We start from the raw sequence: 26509 nt of genomic DNA, 5'->3' as shown, positions 1-26509 counted from the left end.
CCTGATGAATAAACCAAGAGGAATAGAAACACAGCATCACATACCTCCAGCACAGTCCAGGAAAGCTGGCAAGTCTCTACAACGAAGAGTAGCACAAACCCCTGGCTCCAGCCCTGGAAACCCAGGGAGGGATGTCCAGTGAGAGCCCCTGCTCGTCCTCTGAGCACCATGCAGCTCATCACAGCACACTGCACCTCAACAGTTATTAAACCAGACCAGCCGCAGCCACCCACAGAAGTGCAACCCTGGCATGGCTGGCGCATGGATGTGCAATCACGCGTGAAATCAGAATCGGGCCCCTCACGTCAGATGGTGTTAGTCTCCACCGTCTCTCAGGCAAGCCCAGTCCAAGGAGAACAACTGGTTTTGTCACAATGGTGGTGCCCTCATCACGATCTTTTGTGTGAAGGCCAGCAAACAAAGCTGCAGCTTTTCCCTACCAATCTCCTTGGCATGAAGGTCTCAAACATCATTTCATCCCATGCAACAGGACATCAGGATGATAGCACCCACCTCTTGCCCCTGATGCATCTGCAGGAGACAAAACTCGGAGGCTTATGTTCATTACCGGGTTTAGAGGGAATTCAGGTAGCTGTACCTGAGAGACTTATCTGCAGAGATCTATAGGACGCAGAATTTCCATTCATTCTCATGAGCCACTGCAGCGTTGCAAGCAGAGGTTGGGCACACAACAGTCAGGGCAATGCAGTGCAGTAGGAGCACGCTATTAGATGCCCTTGTGCAACCCAGAAAACCCTGTCTGGGCTGGTTTCAGGGCTCTGATTTTGGGACCCTGAGCAAAATCAATGACTTGAACCTGTTAAACCACCAGCTTGACAAGCTGAGATAACCCTGCTTAGAATAATAATGGATCTTCCCTGAATTTGTTTAATTTTGTAGTTAATTAAAACTGCTTTTGACAGGCTGGGGTGAGCAGGTGGGTGGGAACAAGTCACTTTAATTCAGCCACTTCCAATCCACCCTGTTAGTTCCTTTTGGAACAATTTGCCAATAAAAATAGTATTTTCAGTAAATGTCAAACTGCTGAAGTACGCCAGAAATTTCACCCCACGGGGTGATGAGGGCCAGCGCTCTGCACTACTCGCTTCAGTCTGCTACGACTCAGTGACAAAGAGCATCCTCAGATATCTGTGAGCCTTTAGCAAGTGCTGGATGGACTCAAGACCCCGTGTGCTGAGAAAATAAGATTTCCTGGGATAAGGAAGGTCACTCTGTTTCTAGTCTGCCAGAAGATTAAAGAACAGATAAAACCGAGCCATTACAGTATTTTCTTGAAATACTGGCTGTCCGTCCATGCCCAAGGTAATGTTTCAGAGAGGCTAGGAGCAAGGGCCCCAGAGAAGCTGCTGATGGACCGGTGAGGACCAAGCGTCAGCTCGGTCTCTGCTCAGCCCAGGGGCTCTGGTCATCTCGGGAAGGCAGAGCCAGCAGCACCGCATTGCACCCCCAGCCTGAATGCTGCCGCCGGGCTCAGCACTGCAGAGTGGGGTGGATTCTGCTGCAGCATCCGAGTGACAGGAAAAAAATCCCAAAGCTTTCATGAATTAGCTGAAACAGCACCGCCTTGCACTGTGGAGATCGGGAAGATGACTACTTCAGCACCGTGTTCCATGTCAGCAGTCCTGAACGTGCAGGTCTCGGGAACCACCATGAACCATGCCGCAGAGGGCGGCTGGACGGAGCTGCTGGAGAATGGAGACACTCATGTGATGTGAAGGGTGCCGGGGCAGCTCATCCAGCACTTCTGTAAAGCACCAGCAATCAACACCCCCTGGGATGAGCCTTCACACAGCAGGTAAATGTCCTAACTGGTAGTACAGTGGCAGCAGTAATGAGGCCAGGTGACAATCCTGGTGGGGGAAGCTCTTGGAGAGCAGAGCGAGAAGCCAAAGTGAGCTTGGCAAAGGGGAGACAATAAGATGCAGTTCAGCAAGGCAAAGTACTGAGGTTGGCAGTGTGCAATTAAGTGCACAGAAACAGGCAGAGCTCCCCATCCACCTGAAAACGGCTGGGAGCAACAATTCAACTTGCAGGATCTGCAGAAGGAAACCAAGAATGATGAGGTGGGTCTTCACAGGAGATCCAGCCAGCAGAGAAACCCCAGCTCCCTGGGGACAGCAAACACAGCTGGAGGAACCAAGGCTCTGCAGGACAGGGAGGGGGTGGGAGACAGGCCAACGGTCTTGAGTGTGGGGCTTAGACTGCAGTGAAGATCCAGGTCAGACCCTGGAAAAGAGCTTCTGTCATGTGCTGTTGGTGACAATGTCATTCTGCCAGTTACGGTTGTTTAAATCTTACAAACATTTGCATATTTGCAAATAAATCTCACCTCTGTTGGACAACTGCCCTATTTATAACCTTGACACTGAGCTATGCCCAGGGACAGTCACGCTTCAGGGATGCATCCAAATTAGCCTTTTTTCCCCCCAACCAGAGGTACAGGAGCCAGGAGATGCCGCCTTGCACCGGGAGATACCTTGACAGATGCCCCAGGGGTGCTCTGCCAGGGCTGTGCATCAGCTCTCCGAAGGACCCATGTCTTGCCCAAAGGATGCCAGCACAGCCAGCACTGGAAACACCCCTCCGGAGATCGAGGAGTGAGACAATCAGATAGAAGTCCCCTATGTGTCAGTTTTTACATGCCATTTTTCAGGGGAAGGCCAAAGGACACCCCAAAACATGCTCGTGGCCATAGGTCCATGCTGGCTGCTCATAAAGGAGAGACCACGGGGAGCTTTGTGGAACTTGGAGGACAAGCGGCTTGTCCTCCAGCAGCAGGGAGATGAGAGGGCACAGCTCTGCAAAGAGCTTCAGGCACCACACTCCTGGCATCCTTTTAACTGGGGGTGGGGGGCTGGGGAGGTGCAGCTGAGAGGAGACCACCTCGGGGGCCTTGGAAAAGCAGAAAGCAATGGGCACGCTTATCCCACCGCCATGCCAGAGACTGCACAGCCTTAACCATAACTTCAGGGGGTAACTCAGTCCTCACCTAAAATTGCTGGATGGACCTAACCAGCACAGGACTGTTGCCCATGCTGTTAACTGCTGCTGCACGGATACATGCATGGCCACAACACCTACAGAGTGGGCACCAAACACCACCACCACCATTTTGCTTGATCCAGCCACCAGGGACATGGCCTCCTGTGCCCTCACATCTCTCTCCACCTCGGCCCATCATGCTGCACATCCTTTCAGGCATCCTGGAGAGCTGGGGCCAGGCGGCATCCACATCCAGTGCATCCTCTGAAACAGATGAGGATGCAACCAGGAGCATCTCCCCACAACTTAAAGCAGCAGGCACGCCATGGCCCCACCATCCATGACCCCCTTCATTCCCCTCCTCCAGAGCCTGCTGGCTGCCCTGGCTTTAATCCTGCAGGCAGCATCATCCCAATAATTTCCCTCCATTTTCAATCTACTGATCTGGGGGCAGTCAACAAATCCCTTCATCCCAAGAGCGAAGCAATCTACTGCCTCATCTCATCCCATCTCCATTTCTCTCTCTCTAATCCGTGGAAACAGGGATGAGGTTCGCAAGGCATGGGCTGCACTGGAGGCGTCTGCCCACGTGCCGGTGGACAGACGGACAGACCGACCCAGAGCACATGGGGACAAACAGGAGGTGCCAGGTCAAGATGGGCAAGGTACCTGCTGTTTTGACCATGCCCAGTGTCTACAAAAACCAGCTGATTTAGCTGATGATTTGGGGGTTTTTTTTAGAAGTAGGTGGCAGCCCAACATCGTGCTGCACAGGATGAAAGATGGGGCGGTTGGAGCTGCTCTCATGAATGCCACCAAAATCCTCAAAGCACCTGGGGCAGGTCCTAGCCCCTCCTGATCCAGGGATGTGGGAACAGGTAGGTTACCCCCATTACCCCCACCATGCTGGGGACATAAGGGACAGACTGAGTACAGCATTGTTCTGCCGATCCCCTCCACACAAAACGCGTGGGGACCAGGTGAGACCGATGGGGGGGGCCACAACCAGCCTGGGCCCATAAATCCCAGCTCCTCCAGGCTCAGGGCTGGATCCTGTGCCTGTGCCATTCTGCCACAAACCTAAACCTGTGACTCTCACCCTGGCCATAGATGCTCTTTGGAATGGGACACTAATGGGAGACACAGGAAAGGAGACCCTTGGGGTCTCTCCCCGCCCTGGAGAAGCAACCAAATTGGTCAGAATGCAGCACAAACCCCATCCTTCTTTTTCCAAGCATCCATTTGCATGGGGCTGGAGAAGGTGGGGGGTGAGTCCACGCTCAGTGGCCACCACAAGGCCATGTCCTGCCTGATGCTGCCCCCAGCTAAAAGCACCTTGAGGAAGAAGGCTGCGGGGATAGCGTGTGACAAGCTGCCCAGTGGCCACGCCAGCGGCGGAGTTGGGCTGCACGGCCCCCATCCCATGCTCAGCAGCAGAAGCTCTCCCCGGGTTTGGCCAGCAAGGAGGACGATGGCGGTCCTCGGCGGCCGGGGGTGGATCGCTGCCACGCCGCACTCAGACCCTGACAGCAGGCTCCAAAACTGTCACTCCCGATCTGTTTTCACTTCAGCTAAACCTCAACCCCGATTAAAATCAAGGAGAGCCGCCTTCTCCTCTCTCCTTCTCCCCGTGGTAGGTCCTCTGTAACCTCGGGTCTAAACACTGCACTGGTCAGGGAATGGGTGAATTTGCTCAGCTGGGAATCAGGGCTGCTGGGGAAGGGGCCACGAGCAACCCTGTCCCCAAAGCTGGCCCTAGCTGCAAGGGTCCCATCCCTGCAAGGCTGTGGGTCTCTGCCAAAATCCTGGGCGAGATGTGCCACCAATGCCTTGACCTGCCTGTGCCACCAGTGGTACCCTGGCAGCTCCGGATGACAGTGCCTCCCTGGAGGAGGTCTGGCATCAGCGGGGTGCCCTGTGCTGGCACCCACCGCCTGCTACCAGTTCATTTAGCAAAGCCTGAGTGAAATAAAGAAGTTAAACCAGATACACTTGTGTACACAACTGCATGTACCAGGATGGATGCCTTCGGTGAGGGGCTGAAAAAAGTGCACCGCGGGAAATTCACTTTCCATCTCAGCTGGCCAAAAAGAAGCTGCAGAGGTCTGGAAAACGCAAGCCAGGCACGCTGCCACCCACCCTCACACTGCAGGAATGGGGGTTCAGTGCCAAAGGTGCCATCCTGTGCAGCATGTCCTAAGGCTGGGAAAGCATCCTCTGCTTCACCAAAAGCAGACACATCGCTTTGCTACACATTGGATCCGGGGCTGCAAGCGCTCTGCTGCCAGCAGGACCGAGCTCATCCCCATGTGCCGGGCATGAAGCCCCTGCTGCAAGGAGCCACGTTGGCCCTCAGCGTGCCACCGGCAAGGTGCCCGCTCTGCTTGCTGCACAGCAAACGTCCATTTTCCAAGCGGGTGTCTGACTTGGAGGGAAAAAATAATCATTGCCTGAGAAAAGTGGTCCTGGGACCACCAGACCAGGGAGGGTAAAAGCATCGTTGGTCACTACCCAGAAGAGCATCCTGCAAGGTGGTGAGCATCTCCCCGTGCAGGTGCCCTGGTCCCCTCCGCTTCCACCTCAAATCGGTGCTGGCCGCTGCAGAGGTGGTTTGCTCGGTCTGCTCTGCACAACCTGGGCCACCAATTCTGACCGCATTTGTATTTTCACATCCTATGCACTAAAATCCCCAGCTTCTCTAACACATTTTGAAGGCATTAAAATAATGTTAAACCCCCTTAAATATGTGCATTTTTTTCCCCTTGGTCTTGATGAGTACCCTTTTTTCCCCACCCCAAAATGACTGGTTTTCTTCAGAAGGAAATGTCCTCTTAATTCAGCAAGATTAAAAGAACATTTTTTACAGTTATTTCTAAGGAAGAAAGAATTTCAAATCTGCTTTTGTATCCAAAAATAATATTTTTTTTTATACAAATTAATGCATAAAAGAGGGGGAAAGTCTGAGATTAAGAGCTTCAGAAAAATTACTGAATTATTTTGGAATTCTGTATTAAAAGCAAAACGCCAGATATTAGGAAAAACTGCTGGTTTTCAGGGTTTGGTTTCTGTCATTTTGGTCAAAATGCAGGCTAGCATCTGCCTTTGCATCTGTCAAAACAAAGGTCAATCATTTTATGGAAACTTAAACACAATGCCCTTGATCCACCGTTTCTTGTTTATTTTTAAGCCGGACGTGACTGCCAACTAATAAAATAAGATTTTCTAATACGGTTCACATTAAAATTACATTGTCCCAGAAAACTCAGAATTACAAGAAAAATATGTCCAAGAACATTTTCCCTTTATAATAAGGAGATGATATTTTGGGATTGATTTTAAGAGCATTTAAGTCCTATATAACCTTTTCGACTCATAGTTCGCTTTTCCACCTATACAGCAATGGTGTAACCAAAGAAAATGCAACAGAAATGTGACAGTATCAGAAAGAATTTAGCCACCCTGAGTAAAATGGGTATCTGAAGGCAAACTGAAAAGAAAACAAAGCGAGCCTCATAATAAAATGTATTCCTCTCTCCAGATCAAATTTCCCCGGCACAAGGGAAAAACAAATAATGGAAATAGAACCAAAAGGTAAAAATTAAATCAACCAGGGTTGGGGGTTTCATGACGTTGCCAGACTAAGATGTGATTAACATCAATGTTATTTTGGTATCAATTTCTTTAAGGCAATTTGATTTGTGCTATTCCCACCCCAGCGCATACATAAGCGACACTGTCCAAAGCTTGCACTGTAAATCACGCAAATTAGGAATGGCTGAATATTCTGGTTAACACAGAGATGGACGCTCCCCTACCCAGGAATACAGCCTTTGGCATCTGCCGCAAAACAGAGTTAAAACTGAATTTTGTTAAAATAACGCACATGCTCCAACAGAGAACGACAATTTTGCAAGACAAATTTGCACAAATATTTTTGCAAAAAAAATTTTGCACAAGTATCTTGCAAAACGATTTTGCACAAATATTTTGCCAATATCAGGAGAGACGTGAAGAGCAGCCGTTAAGTTAAGCTAACCCCCTTGCTCGCGCACCTATTTCTCCCCATAATCCCACCTCCCTGCCACACAGACTTAGATTTCCTCTACAAGAGATTCACTTAAGATGGCTCTTAAGCGTTCAGAGCTCTTCTAACCCACACTGGAGCCCCAAACCCGACCCATTTCATGATTCTTCCCTGATTTTCATCGGTAGGAAAAGTTGCACGCGGCAGGTGGTCTTCCACCAACACAATCTTTTAAATCTTCTTACCTTCCCCAAAGAGCCGCTTTAGTGCCGATTTGGCGTGAGGGGGGTCCAGACAGATGGCCAGTCTTTGCACGTTTGGAAAGGATGAAAAATGCTACGGGGGAAAAAAAATCCCAGTGATTTTTTTTTTTGCCGTACAGCGCAGAGGGCTCCGAACCTCATTGGCCCTGGGAGGTCCACCACGTGGCACGGTATGAAGAGCACGTGACCTATTTTCTCCCAAATCCCTCGGTCTGCTGGAAAGGGGGATGCACCCACTGCTGATGTTCTTGTTATTTCAGTGGGCTTTGATTTTTTTTTTTTTAAATTTTATTTTTTTAAAGGCCACTGAGCAAATCGGGTTGCCTCAAGGCGATGAGGGCGAACCAGCCAACGCTTTCAACATGAAGGAGAAAGGAGCTCGGGAATGAGACAAGCAGCGGGGTGCTGCCTGTCTGCTGGGGGAAATTTGGGGATGCTTTCCCAGGGTATCAGCAGAGCGGTGCCTGCCCACCCACTCCAGGGATGGAGCCTCTGGGAGAGAGAGGAGGGCATACAGCAAGGCACGTTTGGCTGCTGGCGATGGGCTGTGCTAAACCCTCATCTCAGAGGCAGTAGCAGCAGCAGCGGCGGCAGGAAGGACCAGCCTGAAGCCCTGACTGCAGACCCCAGAGCTCAGCTGGCTCCCTGAGCCTCAGAGGAAGGGAATGTGTTACAGCTGCTCCATCACCAAAACAAGATTTTATCTTATCCCCCCACATTGCTCCTGACCCCTCCCAGGCGGATCCCCTCCCCTGCTGCCCTCCTGGCTAATGCACGGTGGTTGCACCAACCAACTGCTCCGGGAGATGACCGCTCTCCTGCTTTGGGGGCAGAGGGTCTGCTGAAACAGCTTTCTTGGAAGAAGGACCAAGTACAGAGGGAGCGTGGCATGCTCCGGGTGGGCATCGCCTGCTCCCACCACCCCATGGCCACACCAGGCTCAAAGGGCATTCCAAAGTGTCCCACCACAGGCACTCACTAAACCTAAAATGCAGCACAGCTCTGGGGATGTTCTGCCCCAAAATGCTCCCTGAGGCCCTGTGGAGCAAGGCAAGCCAAGCCACAGCTCCCAGCATCTGACTTTGGCACTGGGGGTCCTTCGTTGCCCCCAGCCCTGTATTTCCCAGGGGACAGCAGCTCTAAGCCACCAAATCCCAGCCAGCCACAGCCCCCGGGGCCAAGCAGCCCCTGGCCTTCCCTTGGTAACCCGCAGGTACCAGCCCATCAGTGTCAGGACACTCTGGAGAAGGGAAAAGGAATTTCTGGAGGCCAAGACATCCTCCTATTTTTCCTGTCAAAGCTCAAGCACATCGGTCATGCCACTCAGAAGCTGCATTTTTCTGGCAGCCTGAGTCTCCACCCAACAAGTCCCTTGGCTGCAACATCTCATGCCAGCAACACTCCTGCTCATCACCCCTGCCAAAGGAAAGCCCCAGGTGAATCTGCCTCTGGCATCTGCCCTCGAATTTCAGCGCTGTTACTTCTGCAGAGCAGCTGTCCCCAGCCATCCTACCATCCAAGGGCTCCAGCCCTTCTTATCGAAGGGTAACACCTAAGGCTCCTCAAAGAACCAGCTGAGCTTGGGATTTGGTGAAAAAGCACAGCTCTGGCCACCTCCTTGCCTTCTCGGCATCACCACCACATCCTGACCCAGCACGCAGCCCAGCTACCGGCTTCTTCTTGCAGCTGTTCCCCCGCATACGGCTCTGCACAGGGACGGGAAGCATCAGGAGCACAGTCCCTATTTCCAGGTCCTACCTGAGGTCGGACCGTCTCACCACGCTGCTACCAAAGACAGAAATACAGCCATAAAACGCCCTAAATGGTGCCGAGAAGTGCGGGGTTTCACCTGAAACCCTCCCTAGCTCAGAGGGTCAGGCTTCTCCAGCCACCAGCCAAACAATGGAGCATTTTATTCCAACAAATACAAGGCGAGGGAGAAACTTGCCATACTCAAACGCAAACTACGGACACAGCCAAAAGCGCTCAGCTCACTGCCTTCCCCTCCTGCATGTTGCCATGGCCGGTGTGCGAAGGGAGAGAAGACCCCCCCACACCTTCCAGCCCCGCAGCACCCTGTTTGCAGCCCCCTCATCCTTCCCCAGCGATGCCCGGCTAAATCTGGCTCCCGAGTAATCTTCTGAATAATTATATAATAGAGAGGCAGGCGGAGAAATAATTTTAGGCCGCTCTGTTGATAGAAAGCAAGCTGGATTAAAAGATCAGAACAAGCAATACTTAGATTAAAATGGTTTGTTATTTTCAGCTGCGGAAAATCTGTGGCTAAAGCACGGAAGATGTTGAGGGAAGGCGCATCATCTTTCTTTGCCTAAAATCAAGCTTTCTGCGTATTAGCCAAGGCAAGTTCTAGGTTTTCCACCTACATTCAGGTTTTGTTTTCCTGACGGGTCAAAGAAATACAATTTCCCGGATCATATGGCATTTTATCTAAAGACTTAAGAGCAGCGCGGAGGTGCTTCAAGTTACGTTTTGCCCTGCAAGCTGGGTCCGAATTAAACACCATCAACACATCGCTGCTTGTTAAGACATCAGACCCCCTCCGTCAGGAGAATCAGCGTGCAGCTCGGCAGACAACTTCATTACCTGCAAGAAACATGCCTCCCGGCACACAGCATGGGCTTCATCAGTCCCAACGCCTTTGCCTTTAGCATGTGCCTCCCCACACCCCCAAGCTGATGGCAGGCAGACACCAGGCTTACCGGCAGCGGAGAGGCAGCCGCGGCTGGGAGAAGCCCATCAGACAGCAGGGCAGCTTTCTGCAGGCACCTATATGGCGTCCCCCTGGCCCCCAGCAAGGTCGGCGGCCTGGGGTGCTGCACTCTGACTGATCGCTTTGGAAAGGCGTGAAGGGGAGGCAGGAAAAAAATGGTGAGAAAGGGACCTGATGCTGGGGGCCGAGTTCTCCGCAGGGCACGGCACTCATCAGCCGCATCCCAGATCGATGCTGCTAGCTTTGCTCGTTCACCTTCAAGTTCAGATTAAGCAGAAGGGTCAAACTGGGAAATCGTTTGCCACTGGCGGGCACATCCCTGTCCCCCCCACCCTCCAACCCCCACCCCACCAGCCTTGTGTCACAGCCTTTTCCCCTTGCCTGCATGGACACTTCCCACCCGAGCACCTTGCTAACCCCACAGCATCTCCGGCCCCCAGCACCAGCAGCAACCACTCGTCACATTGCCTGGATGTGAGATGGAGCAGCAGAAGGTTCCCGCTGCCAAGTGGTCTCCAAAGCCAGAGTCCTCTTCCAGGTGTCCCTCGCACCTGTAGTTTTTCTATAAAACAGTCATGGTAGTACACGCATAGCATCAGCTCTGAGATAAAGGACGAAATCCCATGGGGCAAGAGGCCCAAGACACAGTCTTGAAGAGGGCTTAGCGTTTAAAATGAAAATCACGCCTTGCTTTGCATTTTGAGCCAGAAGCTGCTGGCTTGCACAGAGCCGGGCACCAGGCTCCTCTCCTGCCTGCTGGTGTGGGAGAGGGGTCGGGGCACAGGCCTGGGAGAAGGGATGGGATGTTGGACAGAGAGCGTGGGAGGGCAGAAAAAATAGGCCGGTGACCTTCCTGGAGGGAAGTGGGAGCTGTGGGATGTTGTGATGTTCATTCAAATGATGCTTTAATAACCACTTACTGCAGAAAAGTGTCTTCACTAAAGCCAGAGAATAAAATGCACTTGCTGGACAGATTGGGGTTATGAGCGCTTGTGGGAGGACAGTTTGGGGACTTGGTCCCAGGCAGGATACTCAGCTCCCCCAGAAAGGACATGTCCCAGTGTCCCTGGGGTTGGCAATGCAGACCCCTTCTCCAAGCCCTACCGTGCTCAGGGAGATGCCAGCAAGTGGGGAAGAGGCAGCGCCCTCCAGGGATGCACTCCCAAGTGCATCCTTCCTTCAGCTTGTGGCCTCCGGGCTACCAGCATGGAAGACAAAGGTGCCCTCCACCCCCCCTCAGACACCCCTCTACGGATGGATGTGTTTGTAATAGGCTGCCCACAGCACACAAGAGCCACAGATGGTGATGACAGAGACCTCAGACGATGCATGCTCAAGCAGCAGCAATAACCAGAACCCACCACGCTGCCAGTGACCATGGACAAGCCTCCTCACAGGTTTTCGGGCAAGTTCTACCCTTGCTGCACCTTACTGGGTGACCTGCAGCTCCTCTGAGAAACCTCCATCCCATTATCCAAAACACCATCTTGTTGCAGGTGTTGCTCTGGCCAGTCTCTCACAGGGGTTTACGTGCAGAAAAAACAGGGATTTGTGACACTTTTAAAAGGAAAGGGAGAGAAAAGAGGTGGATTTGTCTGTTGCTACAACATTTCTGCTTTATGGAGCTATCTTCTCTCTCAGAGACATGTGTCCTTCTCTTCACTAATGGAAAATGTTGCCCCGTCGCCCATTTGCAATAGTCAATGCCTGGGACAACACAATGGCCCCAGGCCAAAGCAGATCTATTTTAGTAACAAAAGCAGAGTGGTCGATGAAAATGACCCCATCTATGCACTTCCCAGCTTAGCTCTTTAGCTGGTTTTAATGGACCCCTGTGACCAATGTGGTGGAAAGCAGGCAGCTGAGTGCAACGAGGGCAGAGGCAGCAGGACAGGAGACCTGCACGGATGCACGACCACAGCGGCCCCTTTGCAGAGGGAGGCCTCAGCAGCAAAACATACCTCTCATGCAAGCCCTATTAGTAGGACTTCACAGTGCAGGGAGTAAAACCCCCTTCCCTCTTTTGCCCATGCCACATCATTGCCCCTCATGCAGAGCCGAGTCCCTGCGGTGCAGCAGCACCTCTCCCTGCAGACCCCAACCACGTCATCCCTGCAGGCATTTTATAGCCTAAGGGAGACCTCGTGCAGCTGCAAAGACCCTCCCAGGATCTGGAAAGGGACGGAGCTCGCCTTACCTTACCCTGCAGCCTGGCCTCAAGCTCCAGAGCGATTCCTCGAAGGGTCCGGTTGCAGCAGAAAAGGGCATGCTGAGCGCGGGGTGGAAACCGGCAGCCCCTGGCACGAGCCTGCAGAGCAGGACATGGCAGAGGTTAGGCACAGCACAGAAGAAGGACACCACCCAACAGCTGCTTACCATCAAGGAAAAGTGAATTTCAGAGAGAAATAAAACATGGTTTGCGTTGGGGGCAACAAAATGCTTGGAAGTGTCACCTCCAGGTTGTTTATGGGTCAGGCAGCAAAGCCCTGCCTGTATTTTTCTCTACATTCGGAGTAGGTTTGGGCAGGTCCTGCCCCATCACTCATCAACCAAGGGAAGCCACGCAGAGTTGGGCTGTGGAGGAAGGGATTCCCAGGACACAGCCCCAGCAAGACCCCCCAGGTGACCACAGCCCAGCAGTCTGGCTGTGGGAACTGCCCCCACAGCGGGGAGCACGAGCCAGGGGCCGGCTTCCTCCAGAAATCAAACGTCAATGGAAATAATCCAGCACGTTTCAGTGACATGGGCGCCGGGTTATTTTTATTGCTTTATTTTTGCTGCTGCTCCCAATAAGTTAACTGGGGCATGCATTAGCCATCAATAAAATCAATCGGGCAGCCTGAGCCATTAATAAGCTGAGTGCCAGAGGGCAGAAAAACCTCTCCATTGCCCAAAATATTCTTTGGGCAGCAGGGTGGGTGAGCTGCAGGCACCACTCATTGCCTGGACTTGGTACTGCTCTTGACGAGCCAGGGCAGCCTGTGTGTTTTAAGGGGAACCCTTCCTCTTCCCAGTGAGTCAGCAACCACCGTGCTTGTCCCCAGCGAGGAGGGGCTGACGCTGCTGCCATGGGAAGGAGCCCACCGGAGGGAGGGGAGCCCATGGGACCCCCTGAGGTCAGCCTTCAGTCCCGCCTGCTGCTCACAGCAATGTCAGTGCTAAGGTCAGAGCAGGTTGGCCAAGGCTTTATCCCTTTGGGGCTTGAAACTTCCAAGGGTGGAGACTATATAACCTCTCTCAGCAACCAGCTGTCCTCAGAATGAATGGGGTTTTTCCCTGCAATACCCTATATGTTGCTCTGAATGGCAGCCATGTCCTCCAAGGTAGTGGCTGCATCCCCAGCTGGTGTCACCTGCAAGCAGGACAGGTCCTAGGATGGATCCTGAGGAACTTCACTACTCTCCACTGAGCCTACACAAGCAAAACAGAGTTTAAATCCCACTAACTGTCACAATCATAACACCCTTCCCCATGGACTCTCAAAAGATAGAGAGGGAACAACAACAACAAAAAAACCCAACAAAAAACAAACACCACCCCACCCCCACCCCCAAAATCCAAATAGCCAAAACAAACCAGAAAGGATGGAAACCCCAAACTACAACTCACCGTTGGAGAAGCAGCAGGGGCAGGTTGGGGATCCCGTGGGGCAGAGGGCTGGGGGTCAGCAGTGGAGGCAGCAGGGGAGGACCTGGAAGACAGCATGACATCTCAGCACTCGGAGTGCCTGGCCAGCCCCCCAACCCAGGAACCCCCAGGAGCATCCTTCCAGCACTGCTGCCATGGCCAAGGGCAACTTGAGGAATGAAGAAGCACAAGGGCAAAACAGCCCCGGGCAGAGGAATCTTGGTAATTTTTTGATGCCAATCAGCACAAACTTCTGGTCAATGATTCCAGTATTGAGAAAAAGAAGGAAAAACCCCAACTCCGGCACCAGCTTCATCAAAACACACAGGAACAAGAGAGGTCAGACAAGGATTCAGGATGCTGGAAGGACAAAGGGTTGCAAGAAAACTGCCCTCCTCCCCAGCGCCAGCGAGGTGCAAGCCACTCCATCCCAGCCCCACAGGCACAATCTGCCTCCTCATCACCCACGTGGGCACAGAGCAGCGACCCACAGCAACGCAGCCCACAAATTCACAAGGAAAGATACTTTTCTGTGCCTTCCATGTCTTAGGCTTGAGTTTATCCCAAGTCAAGGCTTAGCACTCAGGAAACACATCATTAAAGAATTTGCCAGCAGTTTTCTTAATCAAATATTGACCCGTCTCCCAGCAGCTCTGCTTCTTGTTGCGTTACAACCCTTCCACCCTTCCACCAACGTGCTGCAGGGTAAGATCCCAGCCACGACCAAGGGCACCATGTGCAGACCCACGCACAGAAACTCCTGTTTCCAGCACAGGTTTTTGCTCTAGATGTTTGGTGCAGATAGAATCATAAGCCAGTCTTAAAAACTGCCATTTCTATGTCTTGCAGCCCTTTGAGATGCAAGGAGCAGGTCAGTCAAATCGTGCAGAGGAGCTGCACGCTTGCCTAGCCACCTAATTCATGTTCTCTGTGATTAAGGTGCAGGTCACCTCCAGGTACGGACATGCCTGCATTTCCCAGAGGACTGCTGCCATGCTGGGGGAACCACAGCTCCAGCAAAGGTACACATGCACCTCAAATAATCCAAAAGCTGCCTCCAAGCAGAAACCTCAGCACTGCAAAGCATGACGACCACAGCTGCTTTAAGCACCCCCGTCACCTCCTGTGGGGCTGTTTCCAGAAGGACTCTGTTGGGTGCAGCCACCCAGAAGCACCACTGTGGCCAGAGAGGCACTGGCTGCTGTGGCAGCTGCCTGCATCCCCACATCACACAGCAGTAGAATCTTCTTCATCAGTGACCGATGCAAGGCTGTCAGGAGCTCTCTTAAAAGACAGCATGACATGCTTATGGACAAAAAACTTTTTGGTCTGCTGGCAGACTATCACCCTCACCATCATGTCCCAAACCCTCTCTCCAGCGCAGCTAAAGCCCCCGCACCTTGTGGCTGCTTTGGCAGTACAAGCAGAGTCAATTATTCTTTTTTCCTGGTTGTTTCTCTCCAGTGAAACACACATAGGTGCTGTGAGAAAGACACCAGCGAGCTTATCACGCCAAAAGCTTTCTCTGTCCTGATCATGGCAGTGGAGAGCACAGCTCCATCACTGCATGGTCAGCTTGCCCACTAGCTCATATGGACTAGGTCCCATCAGCAGATTTGGTCAGCAGTGTCCATGAGGGGTCACCCAGGATGCTGAAGGAGCCACTCATGAACAGCAGAGCAGCAGAAGTGTCCAGATCCCAGCAAAATGACACCTGTTCCTCCCAGACAAGAGCGCCTGAAAATGCCATGAATTCCAATGCACTGATGTGGCCAGCCCCCCCAACAGTCAACCTTTGTAGACTACAACATTTCAACATCCTTAACTTGTCCCAGAGAGGCAGCAAGCACCCTGAGCAGCAGGGACCCCACGGCTCGGCAGCATCCTCAGCTTGACACTTCCCACCTGCACTGGAGGACTCAGCTACCCCATACCAGGGGGCTCAAAATTTCACAGCGTTTAGTCATGCTTGGGGAAGGAGGAATCACAGAGATGTGGCAAACGTTCTCTGGAGAGGGTTTGACCATGTGGCATCAGTAGGATGCAAAGGTGAACAAAGTGTGCAGCTCCCTGCTCGCGCTCAGCCTCGGAGGTGAGCTGGTGGGTACTTCCATGTGTGAGCAGGTCCCGTGCCCAGTCACATGGGGCTGTGACAACTCCCCTGCTTTTGCTCAGCCAGAGCGAGCTGGTGAGCACTGCTCTTGGGGACATCTGTGGGCATCCAAAGCAGCAGCTAGGCATGGGGGCTGCCCCTGGCACTGCCTTGGTGGGTGTCCAGAGCACTCCAGCTCACAGGCCGTGCTGCTGCCCTGACCAAACCGGCAGATCACATCAGGAGTCACTTTTAAGGGCCCCTCAAAGTAAAGCTTTCCCAGGCAAAACAAGATTTTCAGCAGCCCTGCCCAGTCTCCCAATCTCTGCACCTTCTCTGGGCTGGAGATGCAGAAGCAGCCCCCTCAGGACCCTGGCATGCTGCCTTATCCTGCCATCCCAAATGCCAGCAGGTCCTCCCATATCTCCTAATACATAGTATCCCCCCCTGACCCCCGCAAAAAAGCCTGCTCCAACACCCAGCCTGCCTCTCTTCAACCTCAGCCAAGCTGGACTTCAGCTTCCCCTCACCTGCGAGTACTTGACTGCTTGTGCCCATAGGGCATCTTGCTTGGCACTGTGTTTGAGACCATGAGGCACCTGTGTGGGGTCCACGGTCTACAGAGGATGGAGAGCTTGCAGATGTCCTCTTGCTTTGCTGCAACCCTCCAGGGAAAACTCAAACTCTTTGAGAAAACACGCTGTGCAGCTGGTGAAGGATGCACTGGATGGGATGGGGATGGGGATGCTCTCCCACCGTATCACCAAATCTCTGCGCTACAGTAGACCTTATAGATGGGAACCTCAGCACGATGGCTCCCTTTGCATTGCCCCCCCCAGGCTGCCAGCCCCCTTCATGTTGGAGGGGACCCTGCTTCCAGCCCGTCAGGGTGCAGCAGCCCCTGTGCAGCTGGGATCCACTTTGTTCTGCTGCTTGGGGTTTTCAGTGCCACCGCTTCTTGTGAAGGGGAGAGAACGATCCTCCCCTGACCTGTGTTCCCATCATCCGCCTTACTGGGTGTTTTACGCAGACAGAGGCAATGATTTTAATGTCCCAGTGAACAAGCTGTCGGGATGCATCAGCCTCAAAGGGCAGACTTCAGAGATGGCTTCTCCTCCCAGGCGCTGCCCGGGCAAGAAAAACTGATTCCAGCTCCGCACACACACACACGCGCGCGCACGCCACGCATGTGCCACCGGTGCCCGTTATTTTCCAGCCTTTTAACAAAACATCCTTCAAAACCCCACTCCTCAAAAGGGGGAGGTAATGAGCCCAAGGTGGGGGGTGTCGGTACACCGCTGCCGGGATGGCATGGCCTCCAGGCGGGCAGAGCGGGCAGCCCCCCGGGCAGGAGCCAGCGTGACGTGATGGGACCTGAGCGCTCTGAAGCTGTCAAGAGTCTCGGCAGAGATGGGCTGAGAAAACCCATGAGCGGAGATGACATCTGCCCCCTGGGCAGGTACCTAATGAGCGGAGACATTGTCCATTTGGGGAGACGAGGTAAAGTTAAAAGATTTCCAAGCTGACACCTGGCAGCCTCCATCGGTATTCCTGGCGAAACAGCAAGCGAAGGAGAATGGAGATGGGGGGCTGAAACCGGTTCCCCCCAGGCTCTGCAGCAGTGAGTGAGCGGGATGGGGACAGCGTTGGTGTCTCAGCATCTCATCTCCGCCGCCCGGAGCTCCCTTTGTGATTTTCTGCCACGTTAGAAGAGAAACCAGTGCTTTCTGAGAGCTGCCCCACCAGGAGCATCCCTGGGGGGGTCTGGCAGGTCCCACGTGGCCCAATGCCTGCTAAAAAGGCAGCAACATGAGGGGAGCATGTTCCTGGATCCAGTGACACACCAGATCTACTCTTTGCCAGGATCTGGGCATGGCCAAAGTCTCCCGTGCCCCATGGTCCCCACAGCCTGGGAGCAGGATGGCGCTCAGCAAAGCCCCGGCCCCCGGCATCACCCGGCAGCCCCCCCTGCCACTTCCACAAACCTAGTTCAGTCAGTACCTATAAATCCAGCCTCCGTAAGCCCACTTGTCATCAGCTCTTCCCTAACTTACCTCCAGCGTCCTTGCCACCCACCACCTTCAACTGGCACCTTGTGATGAGACAGGAGCAGCAGAGCGGGAGAAGGGAGAGCCCCTTATCACTCCCATCACCTCCTGATTTTCCCCTCCGGAAAACCTGGCTCTAAAAGCACTCGTGAGCCAGTAAACTTCCCCCCATTTACCCCCAAAGTTCTGGCAGGCAAGTCGTGGGTCCATCCAGGAAAGCCCCCACTGAGATGCTTCCCTCCCAACCCGCCTGCCTGCTTTCCCCAAGGCCAAGTGGGTTTACAGGGCAATCATCCCCTCGGGACCATCCTGGGTGGAAGGAGAGGTCCTCGAGCATCCTCAAGGCTTTCTACCAGCCAACAGCAGCTTAAAAAACTTGCCATTGCTCCACACAGTTTTCCTTGGCTCCATCAACAAACACCCTCAGGTCTAAACCACATTGCAAGCAGGATTTTCACCTGCGCAGCTCCGGGGGGTTTTGCTCCTTTCATACAGCCAGAAATGCCCAACCCAGGGTGCAAAGCCAGGGGTGGCTTTGCCTGGGATGCTGGGAGCAGAGACAGCAGCTGGACTCCGGCCACTCCTCCCTGGCACGCACTGACCCGCTGGGCTTGAGCAGATGGAGCGGCCGCAAATCCCCCCGTAAGCCAGGGAAGGGGACTAATCTCCTAGAGGACAAATCGGTTGGTGACGGGGGAAGCTGGCGTTTCACCTTTTCCTCCCTCTTCCGGAAAACACCAGCAGCATCCGGCATGCCCAGAGGGACCCCAGCATCCTGGAGGGTGGAGGAGGCAGTGCCAGAGGCTTGGGTACCCAGTGGAGACCTGGTTTGGGGACAAGCACACATTTCATTTAGGTCACAGCAAGCTAAGCCCTAAGTGCCCTACCCAGAGAGCCACGGCTGCTGGCGTTTCCTTGGGGAAAACCGCGTCTGGTGAGTTTTGAAAACTTCCAGAGTGCTCCCTGGCCACGAAGGGCTGAGGCTTCACTGCACACGAGAAGTGCTTGGTGGGCTTAGGAAGCCTTAGGAACAGCCCACCAGGATGAGACGGACCACCTGCAGTGGAATCCCTGGTCCTTCCCCACCTTTGGGGAAGAATGGGGATTATGTCCATTGGAGTGGGCTAGTTTAGGTCCTCAGGATGGGATTTGGAGAGCTAAAAAAGCTCTCTCCGAAACCTAAACATCACTAAAAGGATTAGGAGTGATGTAATGCGCCAACGTCAAAGCACTTGAGCCGGAGCCGAGCCCCAGCAGCAGATGCCACCAGCAGCTCCTCAGGACAACACTCACAGCTGAGACCACCCTGTGCCTTTCAGAAGGCTCTTGCTGCCCAAAAGAACCCAGAGCAGAGGTCAGCCCAAGGAGACCCCAGGGTCTGCACAGCCCAATCCTGCTCCTGGGGCTATTCACAAGCAGCCAATCCCCTCCAATTCATTTTCCTTCTGCTCCAGAGGCAATCGAGAGCAAGGAGGTCAGCAAATTTAGTGCCATCCTCCATTCTTCTGGGTTGTTTTTTTCCCTTCCATCCTTACTTTATCATTGCCCCTCTTCCCTTGCTCAAGGGCTGGCAAAACTACTCCCGCGTGCTTGCAAGGGAGAAATGTCTCACCAGATATTGTCAGCTCTACTCACAAAACTCTGGGGTGTTTTCTAACCATGGCAGGGAGAGCTGCCAACAACAGGCACGTTAGCTCTCAGAAGCACTTGAAAGGAGGAGGCTGCAACGCAGGGAAAGGACAGAAACCATACAGGCTGGGATGCATGGCTTCTGGGCACGGTTTGCACCCTAGTCCTCTGATGGAGGAACATGGAAGGCCGGCAGAGGCTGGTGAAGCCCTGGCTGAGGGGTAAGACACATCAGCACGTCACAGTATCACTTCTGCCGCTTGCCTGGGGAGCCAGACCCTCAGCCCAGAGCCTGCATGCAAGGAAATGTCCCAGGAGGGAGAGGGTGAGCTATTGGTGTGTGTCCCTGGGGACCATGGCCACCCAAGCTGTGCAGAAAAAACAGGCAACTTCAGGTCCCTCACTTGTTCTTCCCCTGCCACGTGCTGGTGCCCAAAACCCCCTGGAGGGGTAACACATTTTCCAGGTGAGGAAACTGAGTCACAGAGGTGCCCAGACCAGCGAGGTGCCTGAAGAGGTCCCCCCTAGGCAGATTTTTCAGCAGACACTAAAACCCTGATGATGCTACAGGGCTGCTTCTCTGCACCTCACCATGCACTCACCATCCTCCCCGTCACAGCCCTGTGTGTCCTGCAAGATCCCTGGCCCTGCACAAGCTCAGTGAGCCCACCCTGGCCATCCCCAAGGCATCCTCCTCCCCTGACACAAAGCGTCCAACATAGCCAGATCAGGAGAATCTCCCCCAAAGCTATGAAATGTCAGAAACGTATGGATTTTGCCCGCTGGCTTTGGGCTTCACAGCTTCCCAAAATTCCTGAGGTGTGTTTCATGGAGTGGCCACTGGCTACCCCAGCAAAGAGGCTGGAGTATGTCCCATGGAGCCACACCATCACAGGGAAGGGCTTCATTTCACAGATACCCTGCGGTTTCCTCTCTACAGCTCTCCAAAACATTGCCTTCATGTTATCAGTCAAATAAAAGCCTTTAAATAGTGAATCATTTCCAAGGAAGGACAGAGGCACAGAGCGAGTCAGGCTGTGAGTGCCTCTGGTCCAGCTCCTGCCCTGAGCAGGGTCACTCCAGAGGTGGATTAGGCTGCCTGGCATGAAATAATTTCACCCTGAAACCCAAAAACTTTCTCCAAGCCCTCCGCTTTTTGCCTGTGCACAGGGAGGGGCTCTCCTGTGGGCTTTCCCAAAACACACAAAAGGGAGGAGATGTTCACTTCAGGCACTGAAACCTGGATGCCCTCATCCACTGCCATTACCGAAAGCCCTCCTTTTTATAATTTCAGGAGCACAACAAGCAGCGGGAACCTCATCATGGATCATCCAGCTTCCTAACGTCACCTGGGCAAGAGGGGATTGAAGCAGCCACACACCACCCCTCAGCAGCATGGGGCCGGTCTGGCCTGGCCATGCCACCAGCTGGCACGACCTGTGCCAGGGAGGGAGATGCCACCACCATGTCTGGAGTTCCCTGGGCAGCCCTGGACCTACAGCAGGGCTGCTCCTGCCTTCTTACCCCCGGGGCCGGTCCCCTGAGCAGCGTGACTTGGTGGCACATCTGGTGGCGTTGGGAAGGTGGCAGTGCAGCCGGCCGGGCAGCTTTTGTCCCTGCAGACAAAAGGGACAAGAGTCAGGCTGCACCAGGGCGAAAGCATCCTCCAAACAACGTGGCCCAACACAATGCAAGGTGCTCCCCCAATTTTGGCAACCCCTCAAAATCCTTGCAAGGGTGATGGAGCAAAGATGTTGCAACTGGAAATGTGCACCTGTGACATGGGAGGACTTGGGGGCAGAATCCATGTTGTGCCGTGTTTGCACAAGGCAGAAGGTTTCAGAGTGGAGACCCCCAGCAGCACCCCCAGCCCCATGCTGGCTGTGGTTGGGTGTTTCAGAGCCTGGTGTTCACGCAGCGTTCACCACGTGGAACACATTGAGGGGAGCTCCAAACCTCGCGTGTAGCAAAGGTGCGCGTAGCGGATGAGCAACCCTTCCACCAGCAGCAGCTTGGTCGCTAATGCCAGGATACACAGAGCATTTTGCTACCTCCACTCGCAGCAGCACGTTGCTCATGTTCCCAAACGCGTTGCTTAGCTTATCGTTATTTAGCAGCTTTTAAGAAAAGATCCTGCTCCCTTCCACCCCGCTGATGCTGGTCGCTCACCCTGTGCCCACCACAGCAGGTCCCCATCACAGGGACACCCACGCAGGTGCTTCAGCATCACCCAGCACCTATGCCAGAGATCCCTCCGCCCCAATTCCCTAAGCACAAGCTGATCCCAGCACTGCTGGGAAGCAGCTTTTCCCAAACCCTGGGACCAGCAGACCAGGGCCCTCCAGGGCACTTGAATTTTCAGGAAACCATCACCTTGTGCTGGGAAAGTCGCAATAAGAGGGTTTACTCCTTGGTGGCAGAGATGCATGAGTCATCCTCCAGCCTGCCCTTGAAACAGAGCCAAAAAAGCTTTTACCCAAAGCAGCCAGCAATAAGATACCAGATCTGGAGCTTCAAGATTAACCCCTTCCTGGGAGACATCAGCTGCTTGCCCTTACATGTGGACCCTTTCCCCTCCTCCAGTCAACACCGGGTTTCCTCACCATGTGTGCCCAACCAGGCTGGTGGACATGATGCCAATGCTCCCCCGACAAGCCCAGGGGGTGAGGGGGCACATGCCATGAGACCCTGGTGATGGGCTGCTGCTGGACCAAAGGGGATTGGAAATGCACCACCACCCCAGGGACTGGCATTTCTCATCTGTGTATCTCACTGCAAAGCTTACCCAGCAAACAGGCCAGAGGCTGGGGCTCAGCAAAAGGAAGAAGCAATGGAAAAAATTCAAGGCACTTTGTTCTGCTGTTTTCGGAGGAAAACTTTTAATCCTTGCATTTTGGAAGCCACTAACAAAACACAGCTCCTGTAAAGGGCTCCCCATCGATCAGCGTGCCAAGTCTTGACAGGCTTTCCCCAATTTGGGGGGGAACTTGCCCACTGGAAAAACACGTATTCCCCCCTCAACAGAAACCAGCCCTTTGAGGACACTCAAAGGAGGGACTTCCTGCATTAAAGAGTTTTTCTTCTTTGCATTCTCCCCACAGGCAGTCAGAGAGGTGCTGGCACCCAGCTTGCCTGCCAGCCTGGTGGAAGGTGGTCCTGCTTCTGTGGTGTGGGAAGGTGAGAGCCTCAACCCATGCCAGTGGGCATGGGCATCGCTGTGCCAGGATGGGGCAGGAGGATGAAGGATGTCCCCAGGTATCACTGCCCCAGGGCTGGCAGTGAAGGGTCCACCCTGGGGACATGGATGCTGTCCCCCAGCCTGGCATGCGTCTCCGGCATCCCTGCAGCCTCCATGCAGGGAATGATACCCTGCGGCTGCTGCATGGGATGCCAGATGCTGAAACAAGCCTGCGCTCTCCTGGGCCATTGAAAAGAGAAGGGAAAGGAGCCGAGGACTGTACTTGTACCCACTAACCTGGGCTGGAGTCCCCTGCCACAGCCCCACGGACCCGGGGCTCAGGCAGCACAGGGGCTGAGCATCGCTCGAGCCACCCCAGCAGTGTCTGGCAGCCATTTCAGCACCTGCATGGGCCTGCTCTGAACTTCACAGCGGTGCTACACCTCCCCAGCCATCATTTAAAGTGAGCTCAGATGGGGCTCTCACAGCCTCCCGGAGGCCGATACGGAAATGCTCCTAGAAAGCATGGATGAGGTCACAGAGATTTTGGGTGCCACCTTCACCTCCCACGGGGATCTCCATTCCCAAGGTGCTTGCTTACAGCTAGAGCTGGTCTGCAGTAAGTGCCGCTATCCATCCCCTCCACCCTCAGGAACCCCTGTCCACCTCTGAACCCACCCAAGATCCTGGCGCAGAGCAGCGTCTGGTGCATCCCCCACCAGGACCACCCACTCCCTTGCTATTGCATCCCTGGGGATGCACAGATGCTCTCTCCTCTTGCAAGGATGGAGAGAACGCACCGTCCACAGCTGCAGGCCAGGAAAGCCTGGGACACCTGCACCACACTGTGTGGCCACAGCACCCAGCTTCACCCCACACCCCCAGCACCGTGGGAGCCCCTGGGGCATTCTACTCCGAGCTGCGCCACCTGCCCCAGGCTCACTGTGCCGCAGGCTGGGGGAGGAGGCCGTGTGGCGTGGGGCTCTGCGCCATTCCCGGGGGGCCATGCAGCATCCGCACTGGGGTGGGGATGTTCTGCAGCGCAGCGGCCACCAAAGGATGCTGCACAGGGCTGGGCTGCTGTGAGAAGGGTGGCACGGGCCCCCCCACCTCCCCAGGATGGGTCAGCAAGACCTCATCCAGACCTGGGGGGACCCGCCAGGAGGAGCTGGGCAATAAATGCTGCCCGCTGCCCCAGGAGCGATACCCAAACAAACCTACCCCTCTCCATCTAGCTCCTGTGATGTGGGGTGATGGCTCCAGTGGGGAGCAGGGAGCAACCCCAGAGCAGGGCACCCTGTGCTCCCATGAGGCGCATACCGATGAACCAGCCTAATTTTAAAGGAAGGACAGAAAGGTCCCGGCTGGAGAAAGGGTCTTCCCAGGAGGTGATTTGCCCAGCTGTGGGGGAAGCTTGGAGGTGTGTGCTCCAGAAACAGGGCCTGGGCCCCCTTCCTCCCCCTGGCACTGATGTTGGGGTGCACCTGCCCTGGCTGGGTGCACAGATGAGCAGCTCGGTGGGTGCTTGGTGACCAGCAGGCCCGAAGCTCAGTCTCAGAAACGACCACCAGACGGACACCAGCGGGACCCTACGGGATGCTCGCACCAAAAGCCACCACCCGAAAGCCAGCGGCCAGGGCTTGCCTGCGCAGCATCCCTGCCGTCCCCGTCCCCACCCGCACTTCTCCCTGCAGCGGCGGGCACGGGGCTCGGCGAGCTGCCTGCCGTGGTGTCCCCCCACTTGGGGGCCTGGGCCACCGGGAAAGCACTTCGGGGCTTGTTTCGGCAGCTGCCAGCCCCTGCGGAGCTGAGCAGCATCCCAGGCTGGGAGGCAGGGACCGGTAACTCAGCAGCCTGGCAGAGGCGCGCACTCGGGGAGGTGGCCGGGAATAGGGGGGACTCCCTCGGCAGGGACATGGGGGACTCACCGCCCTGCCTTTGGAGGGTGCTCACCTCCCGCTCCCGGGCTGGATCCCGGAGCGGTGCCGCACCGGGAGCCGCCTCCTCGTCCCGGCGGCTGCGTGTGTGCGCGTCCGCTCCGCCACCCCGGGGGCTCCGTGGGGGGCTCACACACAGGACACCCGCCACCCCCGCCCCAGGAACGGACCCTGCCGGAGCGGGGGCGAGGGCAGCGTGCGGCGCCCGGGGCTGGGGCAGCCCCTCCGGCACCGGGAGCTCCGTCCCGGGCCCCCCGAGCCCCGAGCCCCCGCCCAGCAAACGGCGCCCCCGGGAAGGCGAGTCCCTACCTGTGCCGGGCGGACGGGCCGGGCCGGGCGGGACCGAGCGGGGCCGAGCGGGGCAGCGGGAGCGGCGCCGGGCGTGGGGCCGGGAGGGCGCGGCGGGGATCGCTCCCGGGGAGGCGGCAGCCGGAGCCGAGCGGGTGCGCCCTGCCCGGCCCCCCCGCAGCCCCGCCCGGCCCCCCGGCCCTGCCCGCCCCCCCCGCGCCCTGTCCCACCCCCCCCGCGCCCTGTCCCACCCCCTGCTCCTCCCCAAGCCCCGGTCCTCGCCCCTGCCCCTAAGCCCACCCCAGCCGCACTCCTACCCCGGCCGTTGCCCCTGCCAGGTCCCAGCTCTGCCCCTGCCCCCTTCGCGCCCCTGTCCCTGCGCTTTCCCAGCCCCGTTCCCTGCCCCAGCCACTGCCCTTGCCGCGCTCGAGCCCCTGCCTGTCCCCTAGACCCTGCTCGAGCCCCTGCCCCTTCCCCAGCACCAGAGCCTGACACTGCCCTTGCCCCTCCCCAGTCCCTGCTCCTGCCCTGCCCTCCTGCTGCTACTGCCCCAGCCCCTACCCCTGCCCCTGTCCCAGTCCCTAGGGGATACTAGCCCTCGGGGGTTGCCCCCCTGTGTGAGCCATCCAGTGGGAGGCTGGGGCACCCTGTGCTGCCAGCACCCTGCCCTCGTCGCACAAACGCACCCGCCATCCCGGGCCTGGCACCCCTGGGTGCTGCCCCAGGCTGGAGGGAGCCCGGCCAGTGACTGGGGCTGGTAGCAGCAGCAGGACTTTGGTAAGGAACAACACGGTGGGGGGGTGGGAGTCCCAGGTGACACTGCTCAGGGGGATTAAGGCCCACCCGGTGCTCCCAGGGTGCTGGCATTGCCCAGGCGCACAGCATCACCCCGGCATGCTCCTGCACCCAGGTCCTGCTGCACATGGCCCCAACCCTGCCATCGTCCTGGCAATCAGGGCATGGAGAGACAGATCCCCCCCAAGGGCTGTGCCCCGGCCCGAGGGAGGGACACGCTGGGCATGGGGACCCTGCCGGCAACGTCTGCTGTGGTCTTGCCATCGTCTGCAGGACCAGCACTTGCCTGGGAGGGGACACAAGGTGGTCCTTCTGCAGCACCCAAGCTGTCCCAGTGTCCTCCTCAGGGAAGAAACTGCTTTGGGGAGCAAACATACCATCATGTAGGAAAGGACTCGGGATGTCCCCCACCTCGATCACACAGCCTGGCTCTGTCCGTTTGGCTGGGGGGAAAAGGAGGAGAAAACCCCAAGTGACATAAATGCTGGTCCAGCCCCCACCCCAGAAGTTCGGCCATGAGCATCTTCACATGGGTGTTGGGGGGCTCAATGGGATGGGAGTGGTCTGGGTGGGAAGGCCCCAGGCTGGGAAGTGGCTGCCTGTACCCGTCACAGCCCTGGGCGGGGGGGCCGTGACGACCCCTGGATATCTGGGATCCTGCTGCCGCACTTCCAGGCGGGAACATATAAATATTTCAGGGGAGTAGCCGAGCCCTGTCAGGTTGCATTTGCTTCTGGCAGAGTGAGTGCTGGGAGAGGGGGAGGAAAGGCGGGAGGGGGGCAGGGGGGAAAGATGCTCTCAGAAGATGCGCCGTCTCCCGGGAGGTGGGGACACCAGCTCCGGGGCCTGATCCTCGAGGGTCTCCACCTCTGCTTAGTTTCCCTCTATGGATGC

At 55.6% G+C, this 26509-nt stretch overlaps 1 protein-coding gene across 29 annotated transcripts in view; it reads right to left on the bottom strand.

Moving 5' to 3' along the window:
- The window catches only part of PCBP3 (poly(rC) binding protein 3), a 61844-nt gene extending 40887 nt beyond the window's left edge, over positions 1-20957 (bottom strand). For 23 of the 29 annotated variants that reach the window (XR_005105643.1, XM_037396525.1, XM_037396532.1 and 20 more), the window contains exons 1-2: positions 13631-13712; positions 12224-12329 (exon numbers count right to left, since the gene is read on the bottom strand). Coding sequence is in view for 23 of the 29 variants with exons in the window: in XM_037396525.1 (XP_037252422.1) it covers positions 12224-12289 (66 nt within the window). In the remaining 6 variants the exon portion in view is untranslated. Of the gene's footprint in view, positions 1-7272; positions 7417-10010; positions 10135-12218; positions 12330-13630; positions 13713-20941 lie in introns of those variants that run through there. The other 6 variants (XM_037396542.1, XM_037396543.1, XM_037396537.1 and 3 more) reach the window with 6 other exon arrangements.
- Between the last annotated feature and the right edge of the window lie 5552 nt (positions 20958-26509).

The sequence above is a fragment of the Falco rusticolus genome, chromosome 8, assembly GCF_015220075.1.
Source record: "Falco rusticolus isolate bFalRus1 chromosome 8, bFalRus1.pri, whole genome shotgun sequence".
Lineage (NCBI taxonomy): Eukaryota > Metazoa > Chordata > Aves > Falconiformes > Falconidae > Falco > Falco rusticolus.
The sequence above is the reverse complement of the archived record's forward strand: the minus strand, read 5'-3'. Positions and strand labels throughout refer to the sequence as shown.